This window comes from Drosophila takahashii, chromosome 2L, assembly GCF_030179915.1.
Source record: "Drosophila takahashii strain IR98-3 E-12201 chromosome 2L, DtakHiC1v2, whole genome shotgun sequence".
Classification (NCBI taxonomy): domain Eukaryota; kingdom Metazoa; phylum Arthropoda; class Insecta; order Diptera; family Drosophilidae; genus Drosophila; species Drosophila takahashii.
The window spans coordinates 31845366-31873051 of record NC_091678.1 but is presented as its reverse complement, the minus strand read 5'-3'; the positions used below and the strand labels follow the sequence as shown (position 1 = coordinate 31873051).

The 27686-nt window shown below is 44.5% G+C and overlaps 1 protein-coding gene across 1 annotated transcript in view; it reads right to left on the bottom strand.

Moving 5' to 3' along the window:
• Nucleotides 1-1400: 1400 nt before the first annotated feature.
• Nucleotides 1401-27686, bottom strand: part of LOC108060039 (Ionotropic receptor 40a) — a 233764-nt gene continuing 207478 nt past the window's right edge. The window contains exons 6-7 of the mRNA XM_044393427.2: nt 1683-1945; nt 1401-1611 (exon numbers count right to left, since the gene is read on the bottom strand). Coding sequence (XP_044249362.1) covers nt 1565-1611; nt 1683-1945 — 310 coding nt within the window. The 3' untranslated portion in view covers nt 1401-1564. The remainder of the gene's footprint in view (nt 1612-1682; nt 1946-27686) is intronic.

Here is a 27686-nt window from a genome sequence, read left to right as displayed (position 1 = left end):
TGAATTGCTGAAAAGCCAGAGTTGTCACCTTTTTTTAAAAGTCGTGGCAACTCTGTAACATTTTAGTATCACCAGTACGCATTATTTCTTTTAAAACCAACTTAAAAAGCATATTTGTGGTTCTTTTTACCTTGGTAACAATTTTAGGCAGTAACTAGTAATAATACATCAAATTTCACATGTTTCAAGTTCCTTAAAACTTTTCAACAAAAAACAGCTGTTTAAAAATTCAACAGGAACCACTTTGGGTCGTTCCCTTAGTTGCTAAAATTTTTTGTTGAATTTTCAACAATTCAGCAATTCAACAGTTTAGGGAATCCCCCTTAAGATTCCTCAAGTTTTGGCGTATGGCGCGATATTGCACGAATTGAATTTTGTGTGTGGGTATCAAAACTGTATTTTAGGGTAATGGAATCAGTTAATTTTCTTTTCTTTTTCTTTCTTCTTCTTCTTAATATCTTTTGTTTTACGACTTTTGGAAAAACCCGCTAATTTTGCGGGAAAAAAGCTAAGAATAGCTAAATTTTGTTAGTTTGTAAGTTCTACACTACTAAAGCTACAGACATGTGCTATACCTCGTTTAAAAGGTATTTTGAAATACTTCAACGCCTTTTTAACTTAATTTAAATGCAATAGATTTAAAATTATGATTGACCAATTTAAATGTAAATGTATATATGCATATATGAGAGCAAATGTAAACAAACAAAAACTTCTGATATCAAATAAAACAAGAGAGAACGCTATAGTCGGGTTGGTGTCCCGACTATCTAATACCCACTCAGCTATAAATATACACAACAAAATTGCATTTATACTTCTCGGAAATCTTTAAAGATGTTGGCGCAGGACCCATTTTAAAATCGTTAGTGTGCGATTGTGGGCGTTAGAGGGGGAGTGGCGCTCGGCTGAAAAAAACTCGCGCTGCGTAGGAAGCCAAAGAATATGTGTGGGAAATCTCAACCTTCTAGCTTTTGCAGTTTCTGAGATCTCAGCGTTCATACAGACGGACATGGCTAGATCGACTTCGCTAGTGACCCTGATCAAAAATATATATACTTTATGGGGCCGGAAACGCTTCCTTCTAGCTGTTACATACTTTTAAACGAATACAATATACCCTTTTACTCTACGAGCAACGGGTATAAACACCTCTTAACGAGGTAAAAACTAGTGACGATCGCACATTCGAAAGTTCTGATATTAACATTTGTGACGAAAAATTATCACAGTCGTCATTAAATGAGTAGGCCACAGTTAAGATCACAATAAGAATTTCATGTTAGTTTCCTAAGCAGGGACTTTGAAAATAAATACTTAGTTTTAATACAGAACACAACTGAAAAGGTTGTTTTATTTAATTCATCCCTTTCATACAGGTTTTGGCGGCCTTAAAAGAATCGAGTACTTCACTGTACTTTAAATGGCGAACTGATTAAAAGTTGATATACAGCTTGACCTGCTTCGACTGTGCTGTGTGATAGACCGGCCAGATTCAATTCCCACATTTAGTTACTGGGTCTCGGGTTGTCCATCCCATCAAAGGCGACACCATCTCTTATGATCAAGGGAAAGTTTTAAAAAAAGTAATCTCTAATAGCAGAATTACACCTAGACAGAAAAAAAGGAACATGATAAGTTTAGCAAAACAAATTATAAGCATAAATTAAAAAGATCAGCACCTGCAGTAAGTGTGCCTACACCTAATGCGATAAAAGCACCTTGTAGCATACGCACGTTAAGCGGACTGATAAAGTCGCTGTCGCGGCTTTGAGCCCGGCTTTGGACTTCACTGATTTTTCTATTGACGCTGCTTTTGTCCGTTTTTGTGATCACCACGTCCTTGTAATGTTGGGCGTCGTTCCTGAAAATCTTGCGGGACTGTTCCGCGTACTCGGCAGTGGTCATCTTCTCCAGAATACCTCCTTCAAACAAGTGCATCAGGCTAAACAAGTTTTGCAAGGGATAAAACGTAAAATTTTTAAATCTTCATATTATAGTGTGGTGTCTTTATTATATATTTGTAGTTTTATTTATACAAGTAGTATATAGTTTTATTTCGGTTATTCACTTCCGATCACCAGCCACGCCTTTTCTAGAATGTTCTTCTTCTTTTTTCCTTCGTGCCTTCCAGGGATGGACGATACTCTCGATACTTTTCCAAACCAGGGATACCACAACAAAACGTATCCAGAGCTACACAAATAACATAACATAATTTACTTAAAACTACGTTGGCCATATTAATACTAATAGTATTTGCTTACATAGTTCTTATTACTACAATTCGGCCGTCCTGACTATGAGGATCTTCCGATACTCGTTGACTTACTTCTAGTAACAATGCTACTTTGGCCATATTTATTTATTTTACAAGTTTCGTTTACGCCTTTGTTTTTACTATTAGTTTCAGTAATGCTAGTTTTGTTTTTATTTACAAATAAATTATTATTTCTTATTAACATTAATTTGTTCTATTCCACTAAGCCAGGGTTTCATATTATGCACCGCCCATATACCCGAAAATGGCACTTGGGATTGCTGAAAGTTTTCTACATCTCCAATAAAGTACCTATCATTATCTAACACCTTGGACACGACGTACGGCCCTTTGAGTTTGGGAATTAAGTTACTGGACACACCTTGCTGCGAATTGAATTTTCGTACAACAACATAATCTCCTTCAGAAAATAGATGCGGCTTTTGTCGTTTTGAATCAACATAGTCTTTGTTATATCCTTGCGCTTTTCTCTGACATATATCACCTTGTAGTCTTATTTCGTTTAGGTCTTTGTGCATAACTTCTTGACTCTCATCAATACAGTTTTCTTTTGAACTATCAATATAACAACCCTTCTGCCTTACACCAAATAGCATTACACTTGGGTATTGATTCAAACTTCGATTCTTTGTGTTATTCATTGTGAACTCTACTTTGTCTAAAACTTTGTGCCATGGTTGATTATTCTCTACGTCTGTTAACTTTGCTATCATTGGACCTAAGTCTCTATTAACTTTTTCTACCTGTCCGTTTGCTTGTGGCGATGCTGTTGCTACTTTGACATGCCTAACATTGTTTTGTACAACAAACTCTTCAAATTCATTTGACGTAAAACAACTGCCTCGATCAGATATTATGTTCCTAGGTCTACTGTACGATCTGAAATAGTTTTCTAACGCTTCGATTGCTTCTTTAGTACTAGTTGTTTTGGTTGGATATAATCTGGTGAACTTTGTACATGCGTCAATTATTTCTAGTATATGCTTTTTAGTTGTTTCCTTGCTATTTATCGGACCATAGTGATCAATATGAATGACCTCAAACGGACTTGTTCCTTTCGGAATGGGGTGTAAAAACCCCTCAGTTTTACCTGTTTTATTAGAAAATGCTATACAGCAGTTCTTTATGTGACTCTCAACTTTCTTTCTTATACTTGGAAACCAATAACTCTTACTTATGAGGTCCGTTACTTACCGTCAATTCCCACATGCCCCATCTCATCATGGTATTTGTACAGAACATTTTCTTCCATTGATTGTGGAACACAAAACAGTAGCCTATCGTTACACTTGACTAAACAAAATTTCTTTAACTCTATTTATATTTTCATCTCTTCCCTGACATATAATTAGATTTTCTTCGAAAGTATTTGTTTCAATTACAAGAATGCTATTACTTTGACTAAGTGCGTCCACGTGCTGCATTCTTTTTCCCGATCTGTGCTCAAGCTCCTAGTCATAGTTTTGAAGCTCTAGAGCCCACCTTGCTATACGGGGATTTATTTCTTTTTTATTTAAGGTTAGCGTCGCTTGTGAACGGTTGTGTTTATCTGTGCTCTGAGTTTTTGATTAATTTTTGTGATTTTTTCGCAAGTGTTTTGTGTTTAGCTTACTAACAAAGTTTGCCTAACAATCGCGTTAGTGTTTTAAATAGATCTCCCTGTTTAACGGGTATGTGGTTTTAGTTATTTTAACAATTTCCATTAGATTTGTTTAATATCTTGGCTTTATTGGTGTTATTTTGCACTCTCTAAATTTGCTCTTGTATTCTCTCTCTTTTTCTCTCTCTCTATTCCGCTCTATTATAACTGTAATTTCGCTCTCTCGGAACCTGCCAAATTTCTTGTAGACTCTTGGGTGCTTTTCTCATAGTCTCTCTCTCACTTGCTTTACATTGTAACTGTTCGTGCGTTTAGTTGTTGGTGCCCCACAAGCCACGCTCAGTCGATTGAACACTTTTCTCTCGCGCTCTCTTGCTCTCGACTTAATTCGCGATCTCGCGCTCTTATACTTTCGTGTTTTGTTGTTTTTGCGGTTTTGGAATTTTGATCCCAGTGCCAAATTTACTCGAGGTATTTTCACATTTTCATATTTTTATTTTTTTTTACTCTTTTTAATTTACCTTGTTTCTTATAATGGCTCTCGCCTGTTCTAAGAAAAATTGTACTCTTTCGACGACACCTAAAGACCCTTTTATTTTCTGTTGGCTCTGCGAAGGGATGATGCACGTTAAATGTGCAGGCTTTACCGGCAGAGTAAAAGACTACATTGAACAGCGTACTGGTCTCATGTGGACATGTGAGTCCTGCAGGGGATTGACATCTGAGATGGGCAGCTTTATGGGGCAGACTCGAGACGGCCTATTGAACCTTTCACGAGTTTTTAAACAGCTTAATGACGGGTTCAATTCCGTTTGTGAACAATTTAATAATAAAAAATTATTAACCGAGTCGCCCAAACGCAAAAAAGCTAGCTCAACGATAGTAAATGCGAGTGTTAAATCCACCTTAAATCCAAACTTGGTAGCTGCTGCAGTTTCTGGTGACACAGGGGTAAGTGAACCACCTGTGCCAATAGATACTGCTAGTTCCGGTGTAGTCCCTGTCCCTTTAGTCCCTGTATCTGAAAGTCATGCTTCAGAGCCGGCGGAATCAACTAATTCGGTTCAGGTTGCTGCTGGGGGGCGTAAAAATCTCTCAGCTGTACCCAGAGATACAGTAGGTGCCGCTTCTGGCTCTCAGCTGAGTGGGGTTCAGACTGCTGCTGGGGGGCGTAAGAAACTTTCAGTTGTTCCACATAGGAAGCAATTGTTTGTTTCTAGATTTACCCCGGATACTAAATCTGAGGATGTTTTGGAATTCATACGTGAAAAATTCCCATCCGAGGACATTGAAGTTGAACAATTTCGATTTTCGTACGCCCGTAGGATATCTTCTTTTAAAATATTTGCTCCGCCTGATGTGTTTAATGTACTACTTTCTGAAAGCTTTTGGCTTAATGATGATTTGGTAATAAAAGAATTTGTTCCCAATAAACCGAGAACAAATAACAGGCCTCCCACTGTGCCTAATAATCGGCTTTCCACTGTGCCTAATAATAGGCCTTCCACTGTGCCAAAAAACTAACAGGTTTATTTTTGGCTTATCAAAATGTTAGAGGACTAAATATGAAGCTACCAAAGCTTTATGCTGACTCCTCTGCATTTACTGAAGATATTTTGGCTTTTACGGAGACTTGGCTGAAACCAGAGATATCTGACTCTGAAGTTTTGTCAATGAACTTTAACACCTACAGGACCGATCGCTCCCCGCGTAGGGGGGGTGGTGTTCTGATTGCCGTTACCTCTAGTTTAACATCGGAGAGGCTTAACATTCATATCCCTAACGATATTGAATTTGTTAGTGTCAAAGTTTCCATTCAATCCTTATCTATTTTTGTAACCTGCTCTTATATTCCTCCTGGCTCTGATTTAAATCTGAACTGCCTTAAATGCAACGTTATGACTTTTTATAGGGGCACTCCTACGTTTGTTAGTTATTCTCTTCAAAATACACCACTCGACCGTATATATTCAATTAACGATTTAGGTGTTCTTCTCGACCCAAAACTTAAATTTGATTGCCACATAATGGCCACTTTCAATAAAGCTATGAGTGTTTTTGGGTTTATAAAGCGTTGGTCAAAGGAATTTGATGACCCTTATACAACCAGATTATTATTTACCTCCCTTGTCTGTCCTTATTTGGAATATTGTTCTTCAGTTTGGAGTCCACAATATCAAGTGCACATCGACCGTATTGAGTCGGTGCAAAAAAAATTTCTTCTTTTTGCCCTTCGTAGTTTGAACTGGGATCAAAACGTAAGGCTACCTTCCTACCAGAGTAGATTACTATTGCTTAATTTACCTACACTTGAAAACCGTAGAATAATGCTTGGTACTATTTTTATGCAAAATCTTATAAGAGGTGATATTGATTCCGTAGAACTGGTAAACCGTTTAACTTTTAATGTTCCCGTTAGACTAACACGAAATTATTACCCTCTTAATTTGCCTCGATGTACATCAAATTTTACTCTGCATGAGCCTTTTCGTGTTCTATGTAAAAATTATAACAATCTTTATCATTTAATTTGCACTTCAACATCTATCCCCGTATTAAAAACTAAAATTTTATCTCATTTGCTTCAATCTTAGTTGTAGTATTTGTAGTATTTGGTTTCATGTCTTTTCCTCGCGAACTCGCATTTTTGCCCTAATTGATAAAGGGTCCCGCGCGTAACAAGCACGTGCTTGGTATCGTTGGGCCACTTGTTTGTACTGCTCGTAGTGCATCAACGTCCATCATATATAAAGTTAATGAATTGCAATCAGTCACAATTTTGAACCTAATTCCTTGCAAATAAACTCGAAATCTTTTTAATGCGTTTATTCTCGCTAAAGTTTCCAACTCGAAGCTGTGGTATCTTGACTCCACGTCGGTTGTTCGTTTCGAAAAATAAAAGACGGGATGAAACTTGTTATCCCTTTTTCTTTGTAATAATATTTCGCCATAACCTAACGAGCTTGCATCACAGTGCAACTCTGTCTCATCTCTCGGATCATATATTGCCAAAATTGGAGCTTCTATTAACTTTTTCTTAAGTATAGTGAACGCATCTACTTCTTTTTTATCAAAAACAAACTTCTTGTCTTTTCTGGTTAAATCGTACAGTGGCTTTGCAATAATAGAGAAATCTTTAATAAATCTTCTAAAATAAGAGCATAATCCTATAAAGCTTGAGACCTCGCTGACTTTTAAGGGTACTGGAAAAGACCTAATTGCTTCTAAACCTGTTTCGTTTGGTTTTATCCCCTCTCCATTGACTGTATATCCCAAGTAATCAATGGACAATTGTAAGAACTCACATTTATCAAGTCTAAGCTTTAATTTGTTTTCAACTATACGTTTAAGAACTTCTTTTAAGATTTCGAAATGCTCACACAAACTCTCTGTCGCTATCATAATGTCGTCAAGATAAATCACAACTTTTCCTAGTCGTACCATATCAACAAATATCTTGTTAATAAATCTTTGGAATGTGGGTGGTGCATCGGTCAAGCCAAACGACATTCTTAGAAATTCAAACTGCCCTAGTGGCGTAGTAAAAGACGTATATTTAAAGAATTATCATCCATGAACACATGATGAAATCCGTTTTTCAAATCAAGTTTCGAAAAGAATTTTTTATTCGCTAACCTTTCCAACGTGTCGTCAATTAACGGAATCGGATAATTATCTTTAAGAGTAACTTTATTAAGACGACGATAGTCGACACACATTCTAAGTTCTCCTGTCTTTTTCTTTACAAGAACAATTTGCGACACATATTCAGATTCACTTGGGCGTATATACCCACTGGCCAAATTCTCGTCTAATATTTTTTGAACTTCGGACTTTTCTGCGTAGAACAATCTTCGAGGGGGGCACCGAAATGGCTTATCGCTTTCAATTGTGATCTTCATAGTACATTTTATCTTAGGTTCCATCGGACGATCAGCGTCCTCATAAAATGTCTTAAACAAACATTCAAGCTTATTTCTGGTTTCTTGACTCATCTCTCATCCTATCGTATAAGTTGCTTTACCATCGCAAATAAAATTTATATTTAACATATCTCTATCAAACGAATCCACATTGTAACTTTCTTCATTCGCAACAACTTTGTCTAGTTTCGTGTCAGCATTGTCATTTGTAGCTTCATAGTCCTCAACTTCAGTATTCGCTACAATTTTTAAACATTTCACTACCTCGGGCTCGACTTCTCTACTCTTATCTCCACATCTATCTGCTTCTCTATATTGACTTCTACTTTGTTATTGTTTCCAAGATCGCTCTCTACTTTTGCCTCTACATCTACCTGTTTCTCTACATTGACTTCTACTTTGTTATTGTTTCCAAGATCGCTCTCTACTTTTGCCTCTACATCTACCTGTTTCTCTACATTGACTTTGTTTAATAGATCACTTTCGCACTTTTCCACTAAATGTATACCCACTGGCTTAACAGATAAATGGTTACTATCGTCAATCACTTCTACAAGCTTAAAATTACTTAAATTTAAAAAATCGCGTCCTACTACCATTGAGTACCTTACAGATTCATCAGTTACAACCAGTAATTCAATCAACACGTTTTTATTTGAACTTTTAATTAAACAAACTGTTTTTCCAATTACATTTAGTTTACTTTCGTTTATTCCAAAAAAAGTATTATTCAACTTGTTCTCGTCAATGATTACGTTACTGGGAACTACTGACTTCTTTAGAAATGAAATGGGACTTCCCGAATCTATGAGGCACTCTATGGAATACAATTTGTTTAAAATGTGTATCGTATTTTTAAATTGGACTTTAAAATGTCTTACATATTCGTTGCCATGTTCTCTCTTCTTGTACAATGAACACGCTCTAGCCAAATGTCCAACTTTTCCACAGGCATAGCAAGCTCCATCAGCCCGTACCGGCTTGCGGCAGTCCTTAGCCAGATGACCAAGACTGTGGCAGTTAAAGCATTTGATGACCCTCTGTTCCGGGGTCGCAGCGTTTAATGGAGCCGTTCCTTGCATCCTATTTTGTTGTACCGGAGGTCTGGGTTTCCCTATATCTTGAAAGGCTTCCAATACATCAGCAGGCACTGCAAAACGTAGTAGTTTCGCTTGATTTTTAAGTTGTACATTTTGTATGCCATCTATCAAGTACTGCACTAGTTCGTGAACACTCATAGCGATGTTTTGTGCCAGATTAAGCTTGTCAAAATAGTACTGCCGAACTGCCACTTGCGGTTTTCAAACTTGCGTCCCATTTTCAAGACGTTATTCTTGGTTCCGAAAAAAATTTTTAGTTGTACCAGAATCAGGTCAATACTTCCAGACAACAGTGATGGGCGAGATAACAGCCAAAAATTAGCCTTGCCCTTCAAGCGTGAGCAAATTAATGGACGCATGACGTCATCACTAACTTTAAACACATCACGAACGTTTTTAACCACCGTCAACCATTCGTTTATGTTGCCATCGCCGTTGTATTTTGGCAGTCAACATTCTCAAAACGTAAATTTTGCATCGCCTGTTCCATTCCCGCAGCGCTGCCACCTGGATTACGTTGAACGCCAAAGGTTGAAGCACTTGGTTGAACGCCATTTCCTGCTAGTTGGAAGCCATCACGATCAACTGTCTCGACAAGTTTAGGTTCGTTGCCGAACACGTCTTCTTCGCGTTGTTCTTCGTTGTTGTTGCTGGCTGCATTGGCGACAGCCATCTCGCCACCTTGTTCTTCGTTGTTGTTGTTGGCCGGATTGGCGACAGCCATCTCGCCACCTTGTTCTTCGTTGTTGTTGTTGGCCGGATTGGCGTCAGTCATCTCAGCACCAATTTCGCCTGTAGACTCCACCTTTTCGTAGTACAACTCCGGAGCAATTTCAGACGGTAGTACAGCATTTAGTTGCGCAATTAGTGCGGCTTTGTTTCCTTTTGTGGATAAACCAAATTTGTCACAGAAACTTTTGATTTTCACTAATTTTAGTTCGCCGAGATTAATGCGTGTAGCCATTTTAATATTTTCCTATTCCAATATAACTTGGTTAGGTTCAGTTACCACTTCTGAATTATAGTGTGGTGTCTTTATTATATATTTGTAGTTTTATTTATACAAGTAGTATATAGTTTTATTTCGGTTATTCACTTCCGATCACCAGCCACGCCTTTTCTAGAATGTTCTTCTTCTTTTTTCCTTCGTGGCTTCCAGGGATGGAAGATACTCTCGATACTTTTCCAAACCAGGGATAGCACATCCAGGGCTACACAAATAACATAACATAATTAACTTAAAATTACGTTGGCCATATTAATACTAATAGTATTTGCTTACATAGTTCTTATTACTACAATATGGATAAATAATAACACTAGTTTACAGCCAAAATACACCAAGAAGGATGATGGTAGTTTTTGGTGGAGTTGGACCCCTACATCACAAAATAAAAGAATCAACGTTTTTTATAATGGGTAGTTTTTTTTTAAATCATTTTTATACCCGTTACTCGTAGAGTAAACGGGTATATTGTATTCGTGCAAAAGTATGTAACAGCTAGAAGGAAGCGTTTCCGACCCCATAAAGTATATATATTCTTGATCAGGGTCGCTAGCCGAGTCGATTTAGCCATGTCCGTCTGTCCGTCCGTATGAACGCTGAGATCTCCGAAACTACAAAAGCTAGAAGGTTGAGATTTTCCACACATATTCTTGGGCCTCCTACGCAGCGCAAGTTTATTTCAGCCGAGCCCCACGCCCCCTCTAACGCCCACAATCGCCCACTAACGATTTTAAAATGTGTCCTGCGCCGACATCTTTAAAGATTTCCGAGAAGTATAAATGCAATTTTGTTGGGTATATTTATACCTATCATTATAACACGAACCCGAGTACAGCGTTCGCACTCCCTTTAGCTGAGTGACGGTTATGAAACAGTCGGGATTCGTGTTTTTATACCAGGGGTGCTCAAAATTGCCTTACGGCAGTGCCCTTACCAACACAATTAAAAGAAAATCACACGCACGCAAGTAACGACTCACACACAGTCATGAAAAAGACAACAACACTTTGCACTGTGAGTTGAGGAGAAAAAAAAAATTCAATGAAATTTATTGTTGGCTTGGCTCGCTCTTATCTATTGCGGACAGCGACACAAAGAGGACTCGGGGCGTGCATAGGTAAGCATTGCGAGTGCACTGCCGTATGCTTAGTGCTATTACAAAAACAATTGTGCTCGTGTGCCATAGGACTGAGCACCCCTGTTTTATACCCTTGCAAAGGGTACTATGATTTCAGTCAGAAGTTTGCAACGCAGTGAAGGAGACGTTTCCGACCCCATAAAGTATATATTTTCTTGATCAGCATCACTAGACGAGTCGATCTAGCCACGTCCGTCTGTCCCTCTGTCCGTTTGTCTGTTTCTACGCAAACTAGTCATTCAGTTTTTGAGCTATAGGGATGAAACTTTCTATTGCAGGTAGTATATATGTCGAAACCGACCGGATCGGACAACTATATCTTATAGCTCCCATAGGAAGGATCGGAAAAAAACGTTAAAAACGTCAAGGTCACTGTATGATAGTATGAACGCTGAGATCTCGGAAACTACAAAAGCTAGAAGGTTGAGATTTCCCTCACATAATTTTGGGCTTCCTTTGCAGCGCAAGTTTATTTCATCTTAGCGCCACGCCCCCTCTAACGCCCACAATCGCCCACTAACGATTTTAAAATGTGTCTGGCGCCCACACCTTTTAATATTTCCGAGAAGTATAAATGCAATTCTGCTGTGTATACTTATACCTATCGAAATGTAGAAGACAGTTTTCAAATCGGACCATTCATTAAAAAGTTATACGCAATCAAAATATCTATATATCTATCTCCCTCGCACTCCCTTTAGCTGAGTTACGATTATAGTCGGGACACCAACCCGAGTACAGCGTTCGCACTCCCTTTAGCTGAGTGACGGGTATTAAATAGTCGGGACACCAACCCGACTATAGCGTTCTCTCTTGTTTTCGAAAGAAATTGCCATCATTGTGCTGTACCCTTTACAGAACACCTCTCCGGATTAGTGGTTGTCTTTATCCATATAGGCCTGAAGATTTCGCGGTGTTATTTCTATTATTTTTTTGCAATAGTTACAAGTTCTTACTTAACATACAAAACTTCTTGGTGGTAGTGATGAAGAATTCGCGGTCCATGGAGGAAAAACTGTTTTCAACGTTTTTTGGGGGTATTGTCAGCTGGACGATTGAGATTGTCTTGATCCAACTGTGACCTGAAGATTTCGCGGATTGATTTCGATTATTACATTTGGCGATAGTAACGAGTTCATGCTTAACATACAACACTTATTGTTAAAAGTGCTGAAGAAGTCGCGGTCCATGGAGGAAAAAGCATAGCACTAATGCACTGGCTCTTGCGAATGCAAACAGCTAACCTTTCCAACGTGTCGTCAATTAACGGAATCGGATAATTATCTTTAAGAGTAACTTTATTAAGACGACGATAGTCGACACACATTCTAAGTTCTCCTGTCTTTTTCTTTACAAGAACAATTGGCGACACATATTCAGATTCACTTGGGCGTATATACCCACTGGCCAAATTCTCGTCTAATATTTTTTGAACTTCGGACTTTTCTGCGTAGGACAATCTTCGAGGGGGGCACCGAAATGGCTTATCGCTTTCAATTGTGATCTTTATAGTACATTTTGTCTTAGGTTCCATCGGACGTCAGCGTCCTCATAAAATGTCTTAAACAAACATTCAAGCTTATTTCTGGTTTCTTGACTCATCTCTCATCCTATCGTATAAGTTGCTTTACCATCGCAAATAAAATTTATATTTAACATATCTCTATCAAACGAATCCACATTGTAACTTTCTTCATTCGCAACAACTTTGTCTAGTTTCGTGTCAGCATTGTCATTTGTAGCTTCATAGTCCTCAACTTCAGTATTCGCTACAATTTTTAAACATTTCACTACCTCGGGCTCGACTTCTCTACTCTTATCTCCACATCTATCTGCTTCTCTATATTGACTTCTACTTTGTTATTGTTTCCAAGATCGCTCTCTACTTTTGCTTCTACATCTACCTGTTTCTCTACATTGACTTCTACTTTGTTATTGTTTCCAAGATCGCTCTCTACTTTTGCCTCTACATCTACCTGTTTCTCTACATTGACTTTGTTTAATAGATCACTTTCGCACTTTTCCACTAAATGTATACCCACTGGCTTAACAGATAAATGGTTACTATCGTCAATCACTTCTACAAGCTTAAAATTACTTAAATTTAAAAAATCGCGTCCTACTACCATTGAGTACCTTACAGATTCATCAGTTACAACCAGTAATTCAATCAACACGTTTTTATTTGAACTTTTAATTAAACAAACTGTTTTTCCAATTACATTTAGTTTACTTTCGTTTATTCCGAAAAAAGTATTATTCAACTCGTTCTCGTCAATGATTACGTTACTGGGAACTACTGACTTCTTTAGAAATGAAATGGGACTTCCCGAATCTATGAGGCACTCTATTGTGAGGAACCGTAAAACGGCCCCCACAATTGCCACCACACTTTGTAGACACGTAGGAATTTTTATAGACGCGTAGGAATTTTTGTAGCCATGTAGGAATTTTTTATAGCCATGTAAGACTCATGAAGAGATTTAGTATTAGTTTAGCTTCTTAATAGCCAACCGGCCCAACATCGCCAGCTTTCCCTTCCCCTTATCATCCACGCATCAGCACCCACATGGAACGCAACGCTCCTAACATCCACACAACACCAGCGAACCAGCGTCGCCAACATCGCTTCCCCTTATCATCCACGCATCAGCACCCACATGGAACGCAACGCTCCTAACATCCACACACCAGCGAACCAGCGTCGCCAACATCGCTTCCCCTTATCATCCACGCATCAGCACCCACATGGAACGCAACGCTCCTAACATCCACACACCAGCGAACCAGCGTCGCCAACATCACTTCCCCTTATCATGCGCGCTCTTAGCATCCACACGGAACACAATGCTCGCATCACCCACACATCAGTACCTGCGCGCTCTTAGCATCCACACGGAACGCAACGCTCGCATCACCCACACAGCAGTACCTACACGCTCTTAGCATCCACACACCGGCGAACATTCTCACTTCTACACGCTCATCAGCAGCCAGCATCCACACGGAACGCACCGCTCGCATCACCCACACATCAGTACCTGCACGCTCTTAACCTCCACTCGATCGAACCAAATAGCATCCAACTCGATCGATGTTTACGAGCAAAGGGGAAAAAGCTAAAGCGCAGCGGCAGCGACGTCGAGGCAATGCAAGGAAAAGAGGGGCATGTCAGCAGATATGGAGAAGAGGGAAATTTAATGGTTCCTGGAGATTCGCGCGCACAAGTCCATTTTAAACTCCGTGAAAAGTCCGCAACACCGATAAAACCCCGTCGTGAATTCGAAGTGAAAAAGAGTGAAAAATGTCAAGTGATAGTGGAGAAGGAGGAGCCAACCACCAAGGAGCCGCCGAAGGGGCCTGGGAGATAGACTGGCTGAACTTGCTGTGGGACGAACCGTAAGCGCCCGCTTTATTTCCCCACCAATATTTCCCTTTTAAAACATTTCTTCGACGACCGACTAGAGTGGCGTGGCACTAAGGCTGTGTGCACCCCTCAGTTAAAAAACCCAAAATCCAAGTTTGAAAAATATAATAAATGAACCAAAGTGCTTCGCATTAAAAATCAATATCGCCTGTTATGTTCTGTGTGTGATTTTAGGAGGGGAAATTAAATTCGCCAGTCCTTTATTTTTCCCCATTTAGAAAAAAACCCTTCCGCCGATCGTGGTCGAACCGTGTGATGGCCGTGGATCACGATGGAGTCTCGAACTCGTTTGTCGGATCCGCAGCTATCACCGGTCCTGGGGCACGCCGTGGCCGTGGATCACGATGGAGTCTTGCACTCGTTTGTCGTGTCCACGGGCAGTGCGGATCCCGGAGCGTGTGGCGGGTGGAGATTTTCAACGGAGTCCTGTACTCGATTGTTGGAATCTAAACCCGCTGCAGGTTTCGGCCCATGATCGGCATTTTTTGGGAAACAACCCCCCTTCTCTGTTGCTGCTCCTGCCAGTTCCGGCCGCAGGGCCGTTTATCTCAACCCCCTCCTTGAAGTCCTTGAACTTAACAAATTTCTGTAAGTGACCCTGGGAGCCCTGAGCAACTATCCCAGCCAAAGAGCTTCCTTACATGGCGCCCGAACAGGGACTTCAAGGATATGGAATTTTTTTTTAAATTTAATTTTTCCTAAAAAAAAAAAAAAATAATAAAATTTTTTTTTAAATCGAAATTTTTTTTTATATTTTTGTGGGGTATATGGCGTAAAGACCCATGAGCTAGGCACCCAGACCCTATGAGCAGGCCCAGGGAAGAGAAAGGATTTTTTTTTATCACACACACACACAGATGGCGGTGTGTTCGATTTTTTCCCTCTACCAAACCTCGGGTAGCCAAGGATTACGATGGAGTCCGGGGACTCGTTTGTCGAATCCAAAGCTGTCCGGGCCCGGAGCGCGAAGCGGCCATGGATCACGACGGAGCTACGCTCGCGTGTCGGATCCAGGAGCCCACGGAAAATTCCCCCCCCTCTCGCTCCCCACGCTGTCCCGAACGCGGCGGACACGTGGCCGGCAACGGGAAGAGGGGGCACAAATGTTTTCTAGCCCTTCTCGCCCGTGGATCACGACGGAGCTACGCTCGCGTGTCGGATCCCGGCGCACGCGGAAATTTTTTTTTTAAGCCCTTCTCGCCCGTGGATCACGACGGAGCTACGCTCGCGTGTCGGATCCAGGAGCCCACGAAAAATTCCCCCCCCCCCCTCTCGCTCCCCACGCTGTCCCGAACGCGGTGGACACGTGGCCGGCGACTATAAGAGGAGCACCGCGGGCCACCAGAAGGCAGTCAAGCTCCGGCCCTCAGTCAGGGAACATCGTCGCGCACAACCAAGCAGCAGTAAACACTCTAAAGGATCCCAGTATCCTTCTCGTGAACTCTAAAGGATCCCAGTATCCTTCCCGTGCAAACAAGGATCCCAGTATCCTTCCCGTGCAAAACACGGATCCCAGTATCCTTCTCGTGTAAACACCAGGATCCCAGTATCCTTCAAAATATTTGGAACCTCGCTCCAAATTATTTTCATCGTGCGCAGCCAGGACCCTAGTCCTGTAAAATATTTGGAACCTCGCTCCAAATTATTTTTCATCGTGCGCAACCAGGACCCTAGTCCTGTAAAATATTTGGAACCTCGCTCCAAATTATTTTTTTCATCGTGCGCAACCAGGACCCTAGTCCTGTAAAATATTTGGAACCTCGCTCCAAATTATTTTTCATCGTGCGCAACCAGGACCCTAGTCCTGTAAAATATTTGGAACCTCGCTCCAAATTATTTTTTTCATCGTGCGCAACCAGGACCCTAGTCCTGTAAAATATTTGGAACCTCGATCCAAATTTATTTTTCATCGTGCGCAACCAGGACCCTAGTCCTGTAAAATATTCGGCACAACACGCCGAATTATTTTCTCGTGCGCAACTACGCGGCAGTACTATTTTATACCAAATTTTCCCCGGTCCCTCTCGTTCGGAAAACCATGGGTATAAGGTGGATATCCTATCGCCGCAAAGATGAGCTGCAACTCCTCTCATCCGAGTTCGGGTTATCCCTAGGAGGAACGGTCGAGGAACTGCGCAGTCGGCTAGCAACGTTTCTCACCCGCGAAGATCTTGAGCCAGCACTCCAGGACCGAGCCAATGAGCTCGCGGCGACATTTCCGGAAGCAGCCACACCCAGGGATAAGTCACCGAGCCCTTTAGGAGGACAAGAACCCAGGGAACACAAAATAAACACACCGGGCATCGACACCGGAAGCACCGCCTGCAGATTAGAAGTACCACCAGCCAACCGACCAGCGATAAACACAGTCCCAGACTCTCCCGCATGCGAGGAAATATCATCCGCGGCTCTGGCTGAAAAGCTAAGAAACTGGGGTATTTCGTTTGACGGACGAACCGACCCGCTCACATTTGTCGAGAGACTAGAGGTACAAGCCGAGGCATACCGACTCAGCACCGCCCGACTCCCCAGGGTGATCTCCGGATTACTGACGGGAAAAGCGGAAAGTTGGTACCGCACCTTTAAGATGCAGGACGTGACGTGGGAAATCTTTAGGAGGGAATTCTTGGATTTCTTCCTACCTCCACAATACTTCCAGAGATTGGAAGACACGATCCGGACAAGGTATCAGCGACCGGACGAGAGCTGCAAGGAGTACGTGGTGGAACTCCGCCTCCTGATGCAGCGGGCGAAGTTTACCTCGGAGCAGGAACTGGAGCGACTTTATCAGAACCTTCGACCGGAATACCAGTTGTTCGTGAGAACAACTACCTAGCAGCGATGCCACACCGACAAGCCAGACGATTCCAGGCTCCACCACCACCCACAGGAAACACAGGCAACCCCCTGGGATTTCACAGTACCCCGGCGACCAATCGCATGTTGGCACAGGTACCCGAACATCCTATCGATGTCCGGAACGCTTGTCACCGCTGCGGAGAACCCGGACACTTCAGCGAGGGGTGTGCCAATCCCCAGGTCCTGTTCTGCTGGGAGTGTGGACTGAGGGGAGTGAGGACCAACACATGTTGCCGAGCTCGAAACCCGGGAAACGGCCCGAGTCCTCGCCCATCCGGGGAGCCAGCGAGGACCACACACCAAGGACCCCAGAACTAACCCCACCTTTACGGTTTGAAGGGGGGCGCATCGTGGCGACGGTAACCATAGAGGGCAAGACGTTTCACGCTACCCTGGACACCGGGGCATCCAGGAGCTTCATCAGCGCGAAGGTAGCCAACGACATTGGGAGTGCCGATAACCGCCGGGATGTGAGAACTAAGATTGCCCTGGCAGACGGATCCACCACCGACGTCACCCACGCCCTGACCACCACCGTAACCCTAGGGCGGGACACCGCTAAAACCACCCTACTAGTCCTACCGTCCATCTTGGACGAGATCATCCTCGGAATCGATTTTCTCTGCGGGATCAGGACCACTATCCAGTGTGGGCAAGCCCAGTTGTCCCTGTCCTACTATACCCCGCCGCCAACAAACAGAAGCCAACCACCTACGGTCACCCCACGAGTAGCTGCCATCGGCCCAAGCACCGTCGGACCGACGCCATCACCACGCTGTACGGTACCACCCGTAGCAGCCCCCCGACAATCGCCGCCCCGACTACCAGTCAGCGCGCCCACCGTAACCCCGCGACCCCGACCTACGCCAGCACCAGCGAGTAATTCCAGTTACCTAGAACCCTTAGCCGACGCCGCCGCAGCACGAAAGAACAACCCCTTTCGAAGGTCACCCACGACTACCCATTCACCGAGACAATCCCAGGAGGACACAGCCAACCTAGCAACGGTCATCACCGAAGGACCCGAGGAATCCCGGATCCAAGCCTTTCTCGAGGCAGAGCTAGCGCCATTTGATCACATGACCGGTACCTCGCACATAGCCGAGCATAGTATCGTCATGAAGGACGACAAGCCCATCAAACAGAGGTACTTCCCCAAGAACCCTGCCATGCAGAAAATCATCAACGAACATGTTGATGAGCTGCTTCGCGACGGACGCATCGAGCCATCCCGAAGTCCTCACAGCGCACCCATCGTCCTCGTCGGCAAAAAGACAGGAGATGTGCGCATGTGCGTGGACTACCGCCAGCTCAACGCTCACTCGGTGCCCGACGCCTATCCATTACCGCGGATAGGACACATCTTGGAAAGACTGCGCAATGCCAAGTTCATATCGACGCTAGATCTCAAAAGCGGGTACTGGCAGATCCCGGTGGCCCCAGACAGCCGCGCCTGTACCGCATTTACCGTGCCGGGCCGCGGGCTCTTCCAGTGGAAAGTAATGCCATTTGGCTTGCATTCGGCTCCTGCTACGTTTCAGCGAGCATTGGACAGCGTGATAGGACCCGACCTGGAGCCTCACGCCTTTGCCTATCTGGATGACATCATCGTCATCGGGACCTCATTGGACGAACACTTCACCAACCTACGGGAAGTACTCCGACGACTCAGGCAGGCCAACTTGAAGCTGAACAAAGCGAAGTGTAAGTTTTTCCAGCATAGCATAACGTACCTAGGCCACGTCATCAGCGAAGACGGGATGCATACCGACCCAGACAAGATAGCCGCGGTAAGGGAACTCAAGCCACCCACTAACTGCAAGGAACTCCGACGATGTCTAGGGATAGCCTCCTGGTACCGGCGATTTGTGGAGAACTTCGCCACAATCGTCCAACCGATGTCCGCCCTACTCAGGAAGGGAAGGAAATGGACCTGGAGCGACCCTCAGCAACAGGCATTTGAGGACCTGAAAAGGAAGCTCACCGAGGCACCAGTACTGGCCTGCCCGGACTTCAACCTCAAATTCCAGCTACAAACCGACGCAAGCGACTTCGGCCTTGGAGCCGTTTTAACCCAGCAAGTCGATGGAACCGAGCGTGTCATCGCCTATGCCAGCAGGAGGTTGCTTGCAGCGGAAGAGAACTACTCTGCTACGGAGAAGGAGTGCCTCGCAATAGTGTGGGCGATCAGGAAAATGAGGTGCTACCTCGAGGGATACCGATTCGATGTCATAACAGACCACCTTGCACTGAAGTGGTTAAATTCCATAGACAACCCAACAGGCCGGATCGCAAGGTGGGCCCTAGAGCTCCAACAGTTCCAGTTTGACATCTCCTACCGACGGGGAAAACAGAACGTCGTCGCAGACGCCCTGTCCAGACAACCCCTAGAAACGCTTCAACAGGTGAGCGAGGCCAACGAACCATGCAAGTGGATCGCAGCCAAGATCAAACAGATCGAGGCCAATCCGGAGAAGTTTCCGGACTACACCCAAGAGAACGGGCAACTCTACCGACACCTCGACAACGCGTACAGAAAGGAAGAACATGGAGCATGGAGACTTTGCGTACCCAGCAGCCACCAGCGCCGGGTCCTAGAAGAGTGTCATGATCACCCCACTGCAGGACACCTCGGGATCAGGAAAACGACCACCCGAATCTGCCAACAGTATTATTGGCCGGGTTTGTTTCGAGACATCGCTCGTTACGTACGACAATGCCCAGCCTGTCAACAATTTAAGGTGAGCCAGCGCAAACAAGCGGGGAAGATGCTGACCCGGAAATCAGAGGGACCATTCTCAACCCTGTGCGCGGACTTCGTAGGGCCTCTCCCCAGGTCTCGCAAAGGACATACCATGCTACTGGTATTTTTGGACCATTTCACCAAATGGGTCGAATTAATACCATTACGCCGAGCTACCGCCGCCAGCCTAGAATTAGCCTTCCGAGAGCGAATCTTAGCTAGATTTGGCACTCCAAAAACGTTCATCTGCGACAATGGGACCCAGTTTACGAGTAGGGCTTTCAAAGCATTCTGCAAAAAGGCAGGAATGGAAGTGCAGCATACTGCCCCATACTCCCCTCAACAGAATCCTACCGAGCGAGCCAACCGCACCATCAAAACGATGATAGCACAGTACGCCACTGAGGACCAACGAACGTGGGATAACCTATTGCCGGAAATCACTTTGGCTATCAACACAAGTGTCTCCGACAGTACCGGATTCAGCCCAGCGTACTTAGTTCAAGGCCGGGAACCCCGATTACCCGGAAGCTGGTTCAACGAAGTTACGCCAGGGACCAGCGAAGCGCCCAGAGACCCCCAGAGTAAGGCAGAGCATCTCAAGAACATCTTTCAAACAGCCAAGGAAAACATGGAGAGAGCCGCCCAGGAACAAAGCCGCTACTACAACTTGCGTCGACGCGAATGGAGACCGACCATTGGAATGTGGGTTTGGGTCCGAACTCACCACCTGTCCAACGCCGCGGAAGCGTTCAACGCAAAACTAGCTCCAAAGTTCGACGGCCCTTATAAAATCATCAAGTTTCTGTCACCAAACATCGCCAGAGTCCAACTTCGAGGGACACGAAAGCGTCGCAACGCAAGTCTAGCTGACTTGAAACCCTTTCAAGGGGACCAGACCACAGAGGACCCCGAAGAAGACTCCGAGGGGATTCACGAGACCACCCGGGTCTCACCAAGTCCGCAAAACTAAAGTAAGCCGCGGAACCCTTGCTACGACAAGGAGATTCAGTGGGGCCACTTGAGCCTGGACCCCAGCGCCAACGCCCCACAACCCTCCCCATCGGTGGGGGGGTGTTAAAGTCCTTAGGGTACACCACGCCAAAGTAGCCACGCCTAGTCACCGCCATAGCCACAGACGACAACAGAACGACCCACGAACTCGAATCTCCCTCTCATCGATGAGTATTCAAGCTAACCCATTTTTTTTCCGATCTAGCGACCTAGGCTACCGCACCTTGTCCAGCTGTGGGTCTTCGCCGGCCGAGACTCTTCGGACACCGCCCATGAGCCCCCGGCCTGGGAAGCCGTCGCGGTCCTGGCCCGAGTCAGCCAGTACGCTGCTCAACACGCCCGTCGACACGCTGGTGCTCAGCAGCCACAGCGACCACCACGGATCCACAACCCCGGCAGACGACATCCCAGGATGCAGCCAGGCCGATCCGTTGCTCTGCTCCACGTCGCGACTGGCCACAGTTCGCGTCCTGGAAACCCCGAGCGAGGAGGCCCAACCGGTCGCGTGCGCCACCAGCAGCTGGGTGGACATAGCCGGACTAGGTCCACACCCAGGGGATGACATCCCAAGTGGTAGCCAGGGTGACCCCACACTACTCACCGCGACCCGGTTGGCGCAGTTGTTGGCCCTGGAGCAAGGAAACGAAGCGACCGAACCCACCATACGGGCCGTCAGCCGCTGGATCGACGAGGTGGGACTGCCATCCTTTGGCCCCTCGATGCTGGAGGACAGCCTCCGACAAATCCGCGTCGTAGGATTTGCCGACTCCGACCAGGGGAGCTCGCCCGAGTCCACTATGGGGAAAAATTCCGTATTTTTGGCATAAACTCTAGTTTTAAAGATAGGGCCTTGAAAATTATAATATATACTTCTTATGCACAAATAGAATTTCGGTTTTTTCCATTTTTTGAAAAAACCTTACGGTTGTAAAAACACCACCCACAGCCACCCACCCACCACCTCCCCATTATGGTCAACCCCCTAAAAATTTGTAAGAATATTTTTTTTATTAATAAAAAACATTTTTATATAGATAACTTATGTAAGATATAATATTAATAAAATAAAATTTAATTATTCTCCATCGAAACTCTCTGAAACAAGCAAGAAAGTTAAAAAATTGGGTTTGCCATACCTAGACACCAACTTCAATCATTCTTCTTCAGGTTCTGCTTCCAAATAAACACTATCCAAATCAAAGAAATTGATTTCACCATCTTCGTCTTCCTCCGTACTTTCAATATCGTTTGTAACATCGGAATTCATATGCAGCTAAACAGTGATTTATTGAAAAAGGGGCAAAAACGGGCAAAAAGCAATGATAACACCTGTTTCATTATCATTTTGTTAATACATTTATATTACAACCTTGCGTCGATCGGCGTAGATTCTTAACTAAAGCTTAACAGAACACAATAACTTTTGTTAGTTTTCGGCTAAAAGAGACATACACAAGACATTAAACAACAGGACAATGCAAACAGTTACAACACAATTTGTTTTGAGAAGTATTTAAGCATACCTTGACGTAAATTTTCCATATTTTTGTTTATTTTTTCGCCCTCTGAACACTTTGCACGACGATGGGAAACTTTGGAGTAAAATTAGCGCGCTTTTTTCTTAGAGATGAGCACGTTAATCGATAGACTTTGATAGGCTACAACAAATTATCGGTGGCACGTAAAATTTTTTTTTAAATTGTTCTAATAAGTTTAACCGTTTTACTATTAAAATAAAATATTTGTTTTTTAAATTAGTAACTTTTATTTTTTGCGTTTATGCCAAAAAAACGGACTTTTTCCCCATAGTGGAGTCGCTGAACGACTCCGAAACCTCGTCCGAGCCGGAGAGGTTGCCAGAGTACCCCGTCCTCCCTCCAGTGGCCATGCGCCTAGCCGCAGCCAACGCAGCATGGGACCAGATCCCCATCGCGAATGATAGCTCGGGCGCGGAGTCAAGCCAAGACTCCGCACTGTCGACGGAACGGACCTCCATCAGCAGTCAGCCGGAAATCGTTCGCGACCAGGAAGGGTCCAGCGAGTCGGACGACAGCAGCCGCAGCGGAGCCTTTGCACCAGGCAGAGATGACCCCAGTCCCCAAATGGCTGCACCCCTGCTGGACGACCGCTACAGCGATGTTAGCGACGAGGAGCTACCGCTGCCATGGATCGCCGAAGTGGCGATGGAAACGATGGCAACGCTCGACAACCACACCAGCGAAGAACGCCCCAGCTGCAGCCACGGACGGGACGAATCCCCAATACCATGGGAACTCTGCCTCGACCCGGAAGAGGAGAGGGAACTCCTGCGCGCTCTAGAGGACGACCCACTACCGCCGGCCACCCCGGAGGAGGACCAGTGGTCAGAAGCCCCCGCGGAATGGTCCGTGACCACAGAGCGCCGAAGACTGCCGAACGAGCTCATCGTGTTCATCCGGCAACAGGATCGCCGAGGAGTGCGATTCCTGCGAAAGGTGAAGGGACGGATCTACCGGATCACCATCACAAATACGCGATTCATCAGCGTCTCGCTCCAGCACCCCGAAGAAAGGGGGGGGGTGTGAGGAACCGTAAAACGGCCCCCACAATTGCCACCACACTTTGTAGACACGTAGGAATTTTTATAGACACGTAGGAATTTTTGTAGCCATGTAGGAATTTTTTATAGCCATGTAAGACTCATGAAGAGATTTAGTATTAGTTTAGCTTCTTAATAGCCAACCGGCCCAACATCGCCAGCTTTCCCTTCCCCTTATCATCCACGCATCAGCACCCACATGGAACGCAACGCTCCTAACATCCACACAACACCAGCGAACCAGCGTCGCCAACATCGCTTCCCCTTATCATCCACGCATCAGCACCCACATGGAACGCAACGCTCCTAACATCCACACACCAGCGAACCAGCGTCGCCAACATCGCTTCCCCTTATCATCCACGCATCAGCACCCACATGGAACGCAACGCTCCTAACATCCACACACCAGCGAACCAGCGTCCCCAACATCACTTCCCCTTATCATGCGCGCTCTTAGCATCCACACGGAACACAATGCTCGCATCACCCACACATCAGTACCTGCGCGCTCTTAGCATCCACACGGAACGCAACGCTCGCATCACCCACACAGCAGTACCTACACGCTCTTAGCATCCACACACCGGCGAACATTCTCACTTCTACACACTCATCAGCAGCCAGCATCCACACGGAACGCACCGCTCGCATCACCCACACATCAGTACCTGCACGCTCTTAACCTCCACTCGATCGAACCAAATAGCATCCAACTCGATCGATGTTTACGAGCAAAGGGGAAAAAGCTAAAGCGCAGCGGCAGCGACGTCGAGGCAATGCAAGGAAAAGAGGGGCATGTCAGCAGATATGGAGAAGAGGGAAATTTAATGGTTCCTGGAGATTCGCGCGCACAAGTCCATTTTAAACTCCGTGAAAAGTCCGCAACACCGATAAAACCCCGTCGTGAATTCGAAGTGAAAAAGAGTGAAAAATGTCAAGTGATAGTGGAGAAGGAGGAGCCAACCACCAAGGAGCCGCCGAAGGGGCCTGGGAGATAGACTGGCTGAACTTGCTGTGGGACGAACCGTAAGCGCCCGCTTTATTTCCCCACCAATATTTCCCTTTTAAAACATTTCTTCGACGACCGACTAGAGTGGCGTGGCACTAAGGCTGTGTGCACCCCTCAGTTAAAAAACCCAAAATCCAAGTTTGAAAAATATAATAAATGAACCAAAGTGCTTCGCATTAAAAATCAATATCGCCTGTTATGTTCTACGTGTGATTTTAGGAGGGGAAATTAAATTCGCCAGTCCTTTATTTTTCCCCATTTAGAAAAAAACCCTTCCGCCGATCGTGGTCGAACCGTGTGATGGCCGTGGATCACGATGGAGTCTCGAACTCGTTTGTCGGATCCGCAGCTATCACCGGTCCTGGGGCACGCCGTGGCCGTGGATCACGATGGAGTCTTGCACTCGTTTGTCGGGTCCACGGGCAGTGCGGATCCCGGAGCGTGTGGCGGGTGGAGATTTTCAACGGAGTCCTGTACTCGATTGTTGGAATCTAAACCCGCTGCAGGTTTCGGCCCATGATCGGCATTTTTTGGGAAACAACCCCCCTTCTCTTTTGCTGCTCCTGCCAGTTCCGGCCGCAGGGCCGTTTATCTCAACCCCCTCCTTGAAGTCCTTGAACTTAACAAATTTCTGTAAGTGACCCTGGGAGCCCTGAGCAACTATCCCAGCCAAAGAGCTTCCTTACACTATGGAATAAAATTTGTTTGAAATGTGTATCGTATTTTTAAATTGGACTTTAAAATGTCTTACATATTCGTTTCCATGTTCTCTCTTCTTGTACAATGAACACGCTCTAGCCCGTACCGGCTTGCGGCAGTCCTTGTGGCAGTTAAAGCATTTGATGACCCTCTGTTCCGGGGTCGCAGCGTTTAATGGAGCCGTTCCTTGCATCCTATTTTGTTGTACCGGAGGTCTGGGTTTCTCTACACCTTGAAAGGCTTCCAATACATCAGCAGGCACTGCAAAACGTAGTAGTTTCGCTTGATTTTTAAGTTGTACATTTTGTATGCCATCTAACAAGTACTGCACTAGTTCGTGAACACTCATAGCGATGTTTTGTGCCAGATTAAGCTTGTCAAAATAGTAGATAGCAAATTTCTCACCAAACTGCCACTTGCGGTTTTCAAACTTGCGTCGCATTTTCAAGACGTTATCCTTGGTTCCGCAAAAAGGTTCAGTTACCACTTCTGAATTATAGTGTGGTGTCTTTATTATATATTTGTAGTTTTATTTATGCAAGTAGTATATAGTTTTATTTCGGTTCTTCTTCTTTTTTCCTTCGTGGCTTCCAGGGATGGAAGATACTCTCGATACTTTTCCAAACCAGGGATAGCACATCCAGGGCTACACAAATAACATAACATAATTAACTTAAAATTACGTTGGCCATATTAATACTAATAGTATTTGCTTACATAGTTCTTATTACTACAATATGGATAAATAATAACACTAGTTTACAGCCAAAATACACCAAGAAGGATGATGGTAGTTTTTGGTGGAGTTGGACCCCTACATCACAAAATAAAAGAATCAACGTTTTTTATAATGGGTAGTTTTTTTTTAAATCATTTTTATACCCGTTACTCGTAGAGTAAACGGGTATATTGTATTCGTGCAAAAGTATGTAACAGCTAGAAGGAAGCGTTTCCGACCCCATAAAGTATATATATTCTTGATCAGGGTCGCTAGCCGAGTCGATTTAGCCATGTCCGTCTGTCCGTCCGTATGAACGCTGAGATCTCCGAAACTACAAAAGCTAGAAGGTTGAGATTTTCCACACATATTCTTGGGCCTCCTACGCAGCGCAAGTTTATTTCAGCCGAGCCCCACGCCCCCTCTAACGCCCACAATCGCCCACTAACGATTTTAAAATGTGTCCTGCGCCGACATCTTTAAAGATTTCCGAGAAGTATATATGCAATTTTGTTGGGTATATTTATACCTATCATTATAACACGAACCCGAGTACAGCGTTCGCACTCCCTTTAGCTGAGTGACGGGTATGAAACAGTCGGGATTCGTGTTTTTATACCAGGGGTGCTCAAAATTGCCTTACGGCAGTGCCCTTACCAACACAATTAAAAGAAAATCACACGCACGCAAGTAACGACTCACACACAGTCATGAAAAAGACAACAACACTTTGCACTGTGAGTTGAGGAGAAAAAAAAAATTCAATGAAATTTATTGTTGGCTTGGCTCGCTCTTATCTATTGCGGACAGCGACACAAAGAAGACTCGGGGCGTGCATAGGTAAGCATTGCGAGTGCATTGCCGTATGCTTAGTGCTATTACAAAAACAATTGTGCTCGTGTGCCATAGGACTGAGCACCCCTGTTTTATACCCTTGCAAAGGGTACTATGATTTCAGTCAGAAGTTTGCAACGCAGTGAAGGAGACGTTTCCGACCCCATAAAGTATATATTTTCTTGATCAGCATCACTAGACGAGTCGATCTAGACACGTCCGTCTGTCCCTCTGTCCGTTTGTCTGTTTCTACGCAAACTAGTCATTCAGTTTTTGAGCTATAGGGATGAAACTTTCTATTGCAGGTAGTATATATGTCGAAACCGACCGGATCGGACAACTATATCTTATAGCTCCCATAGGAAGGATCGGAAAAAAACGTTAAAAACGTCAAGGTCACTGTATGTCAGTATGAACGCTGAGATCTCGGAAACTACAAAAGCTAGAAGGTTGAAATTTCCCTCACATAATTTTGGGCTTCCTTTGCAGCGCAAGTTTATTTCATCTTAGCGCCACGCCCCCTCTAACGCCCACAATCGCCCACTAACGATTTTAAAATGTGTCTGGCGCCCACACCTTTTAATATTTCCGAGAAGTATAAATGCAATTCTGTTGTGTATACTTATACCTATCGAAATGTAGAAGACAGTTTTCAAATCGGACCATTCATTAAAAAGTTATACGCAATCAAAATATCTATATATATCTATCTCCCTCGCACTCCCTTTAGCTGAGTTACGATTATAGTCGGGAC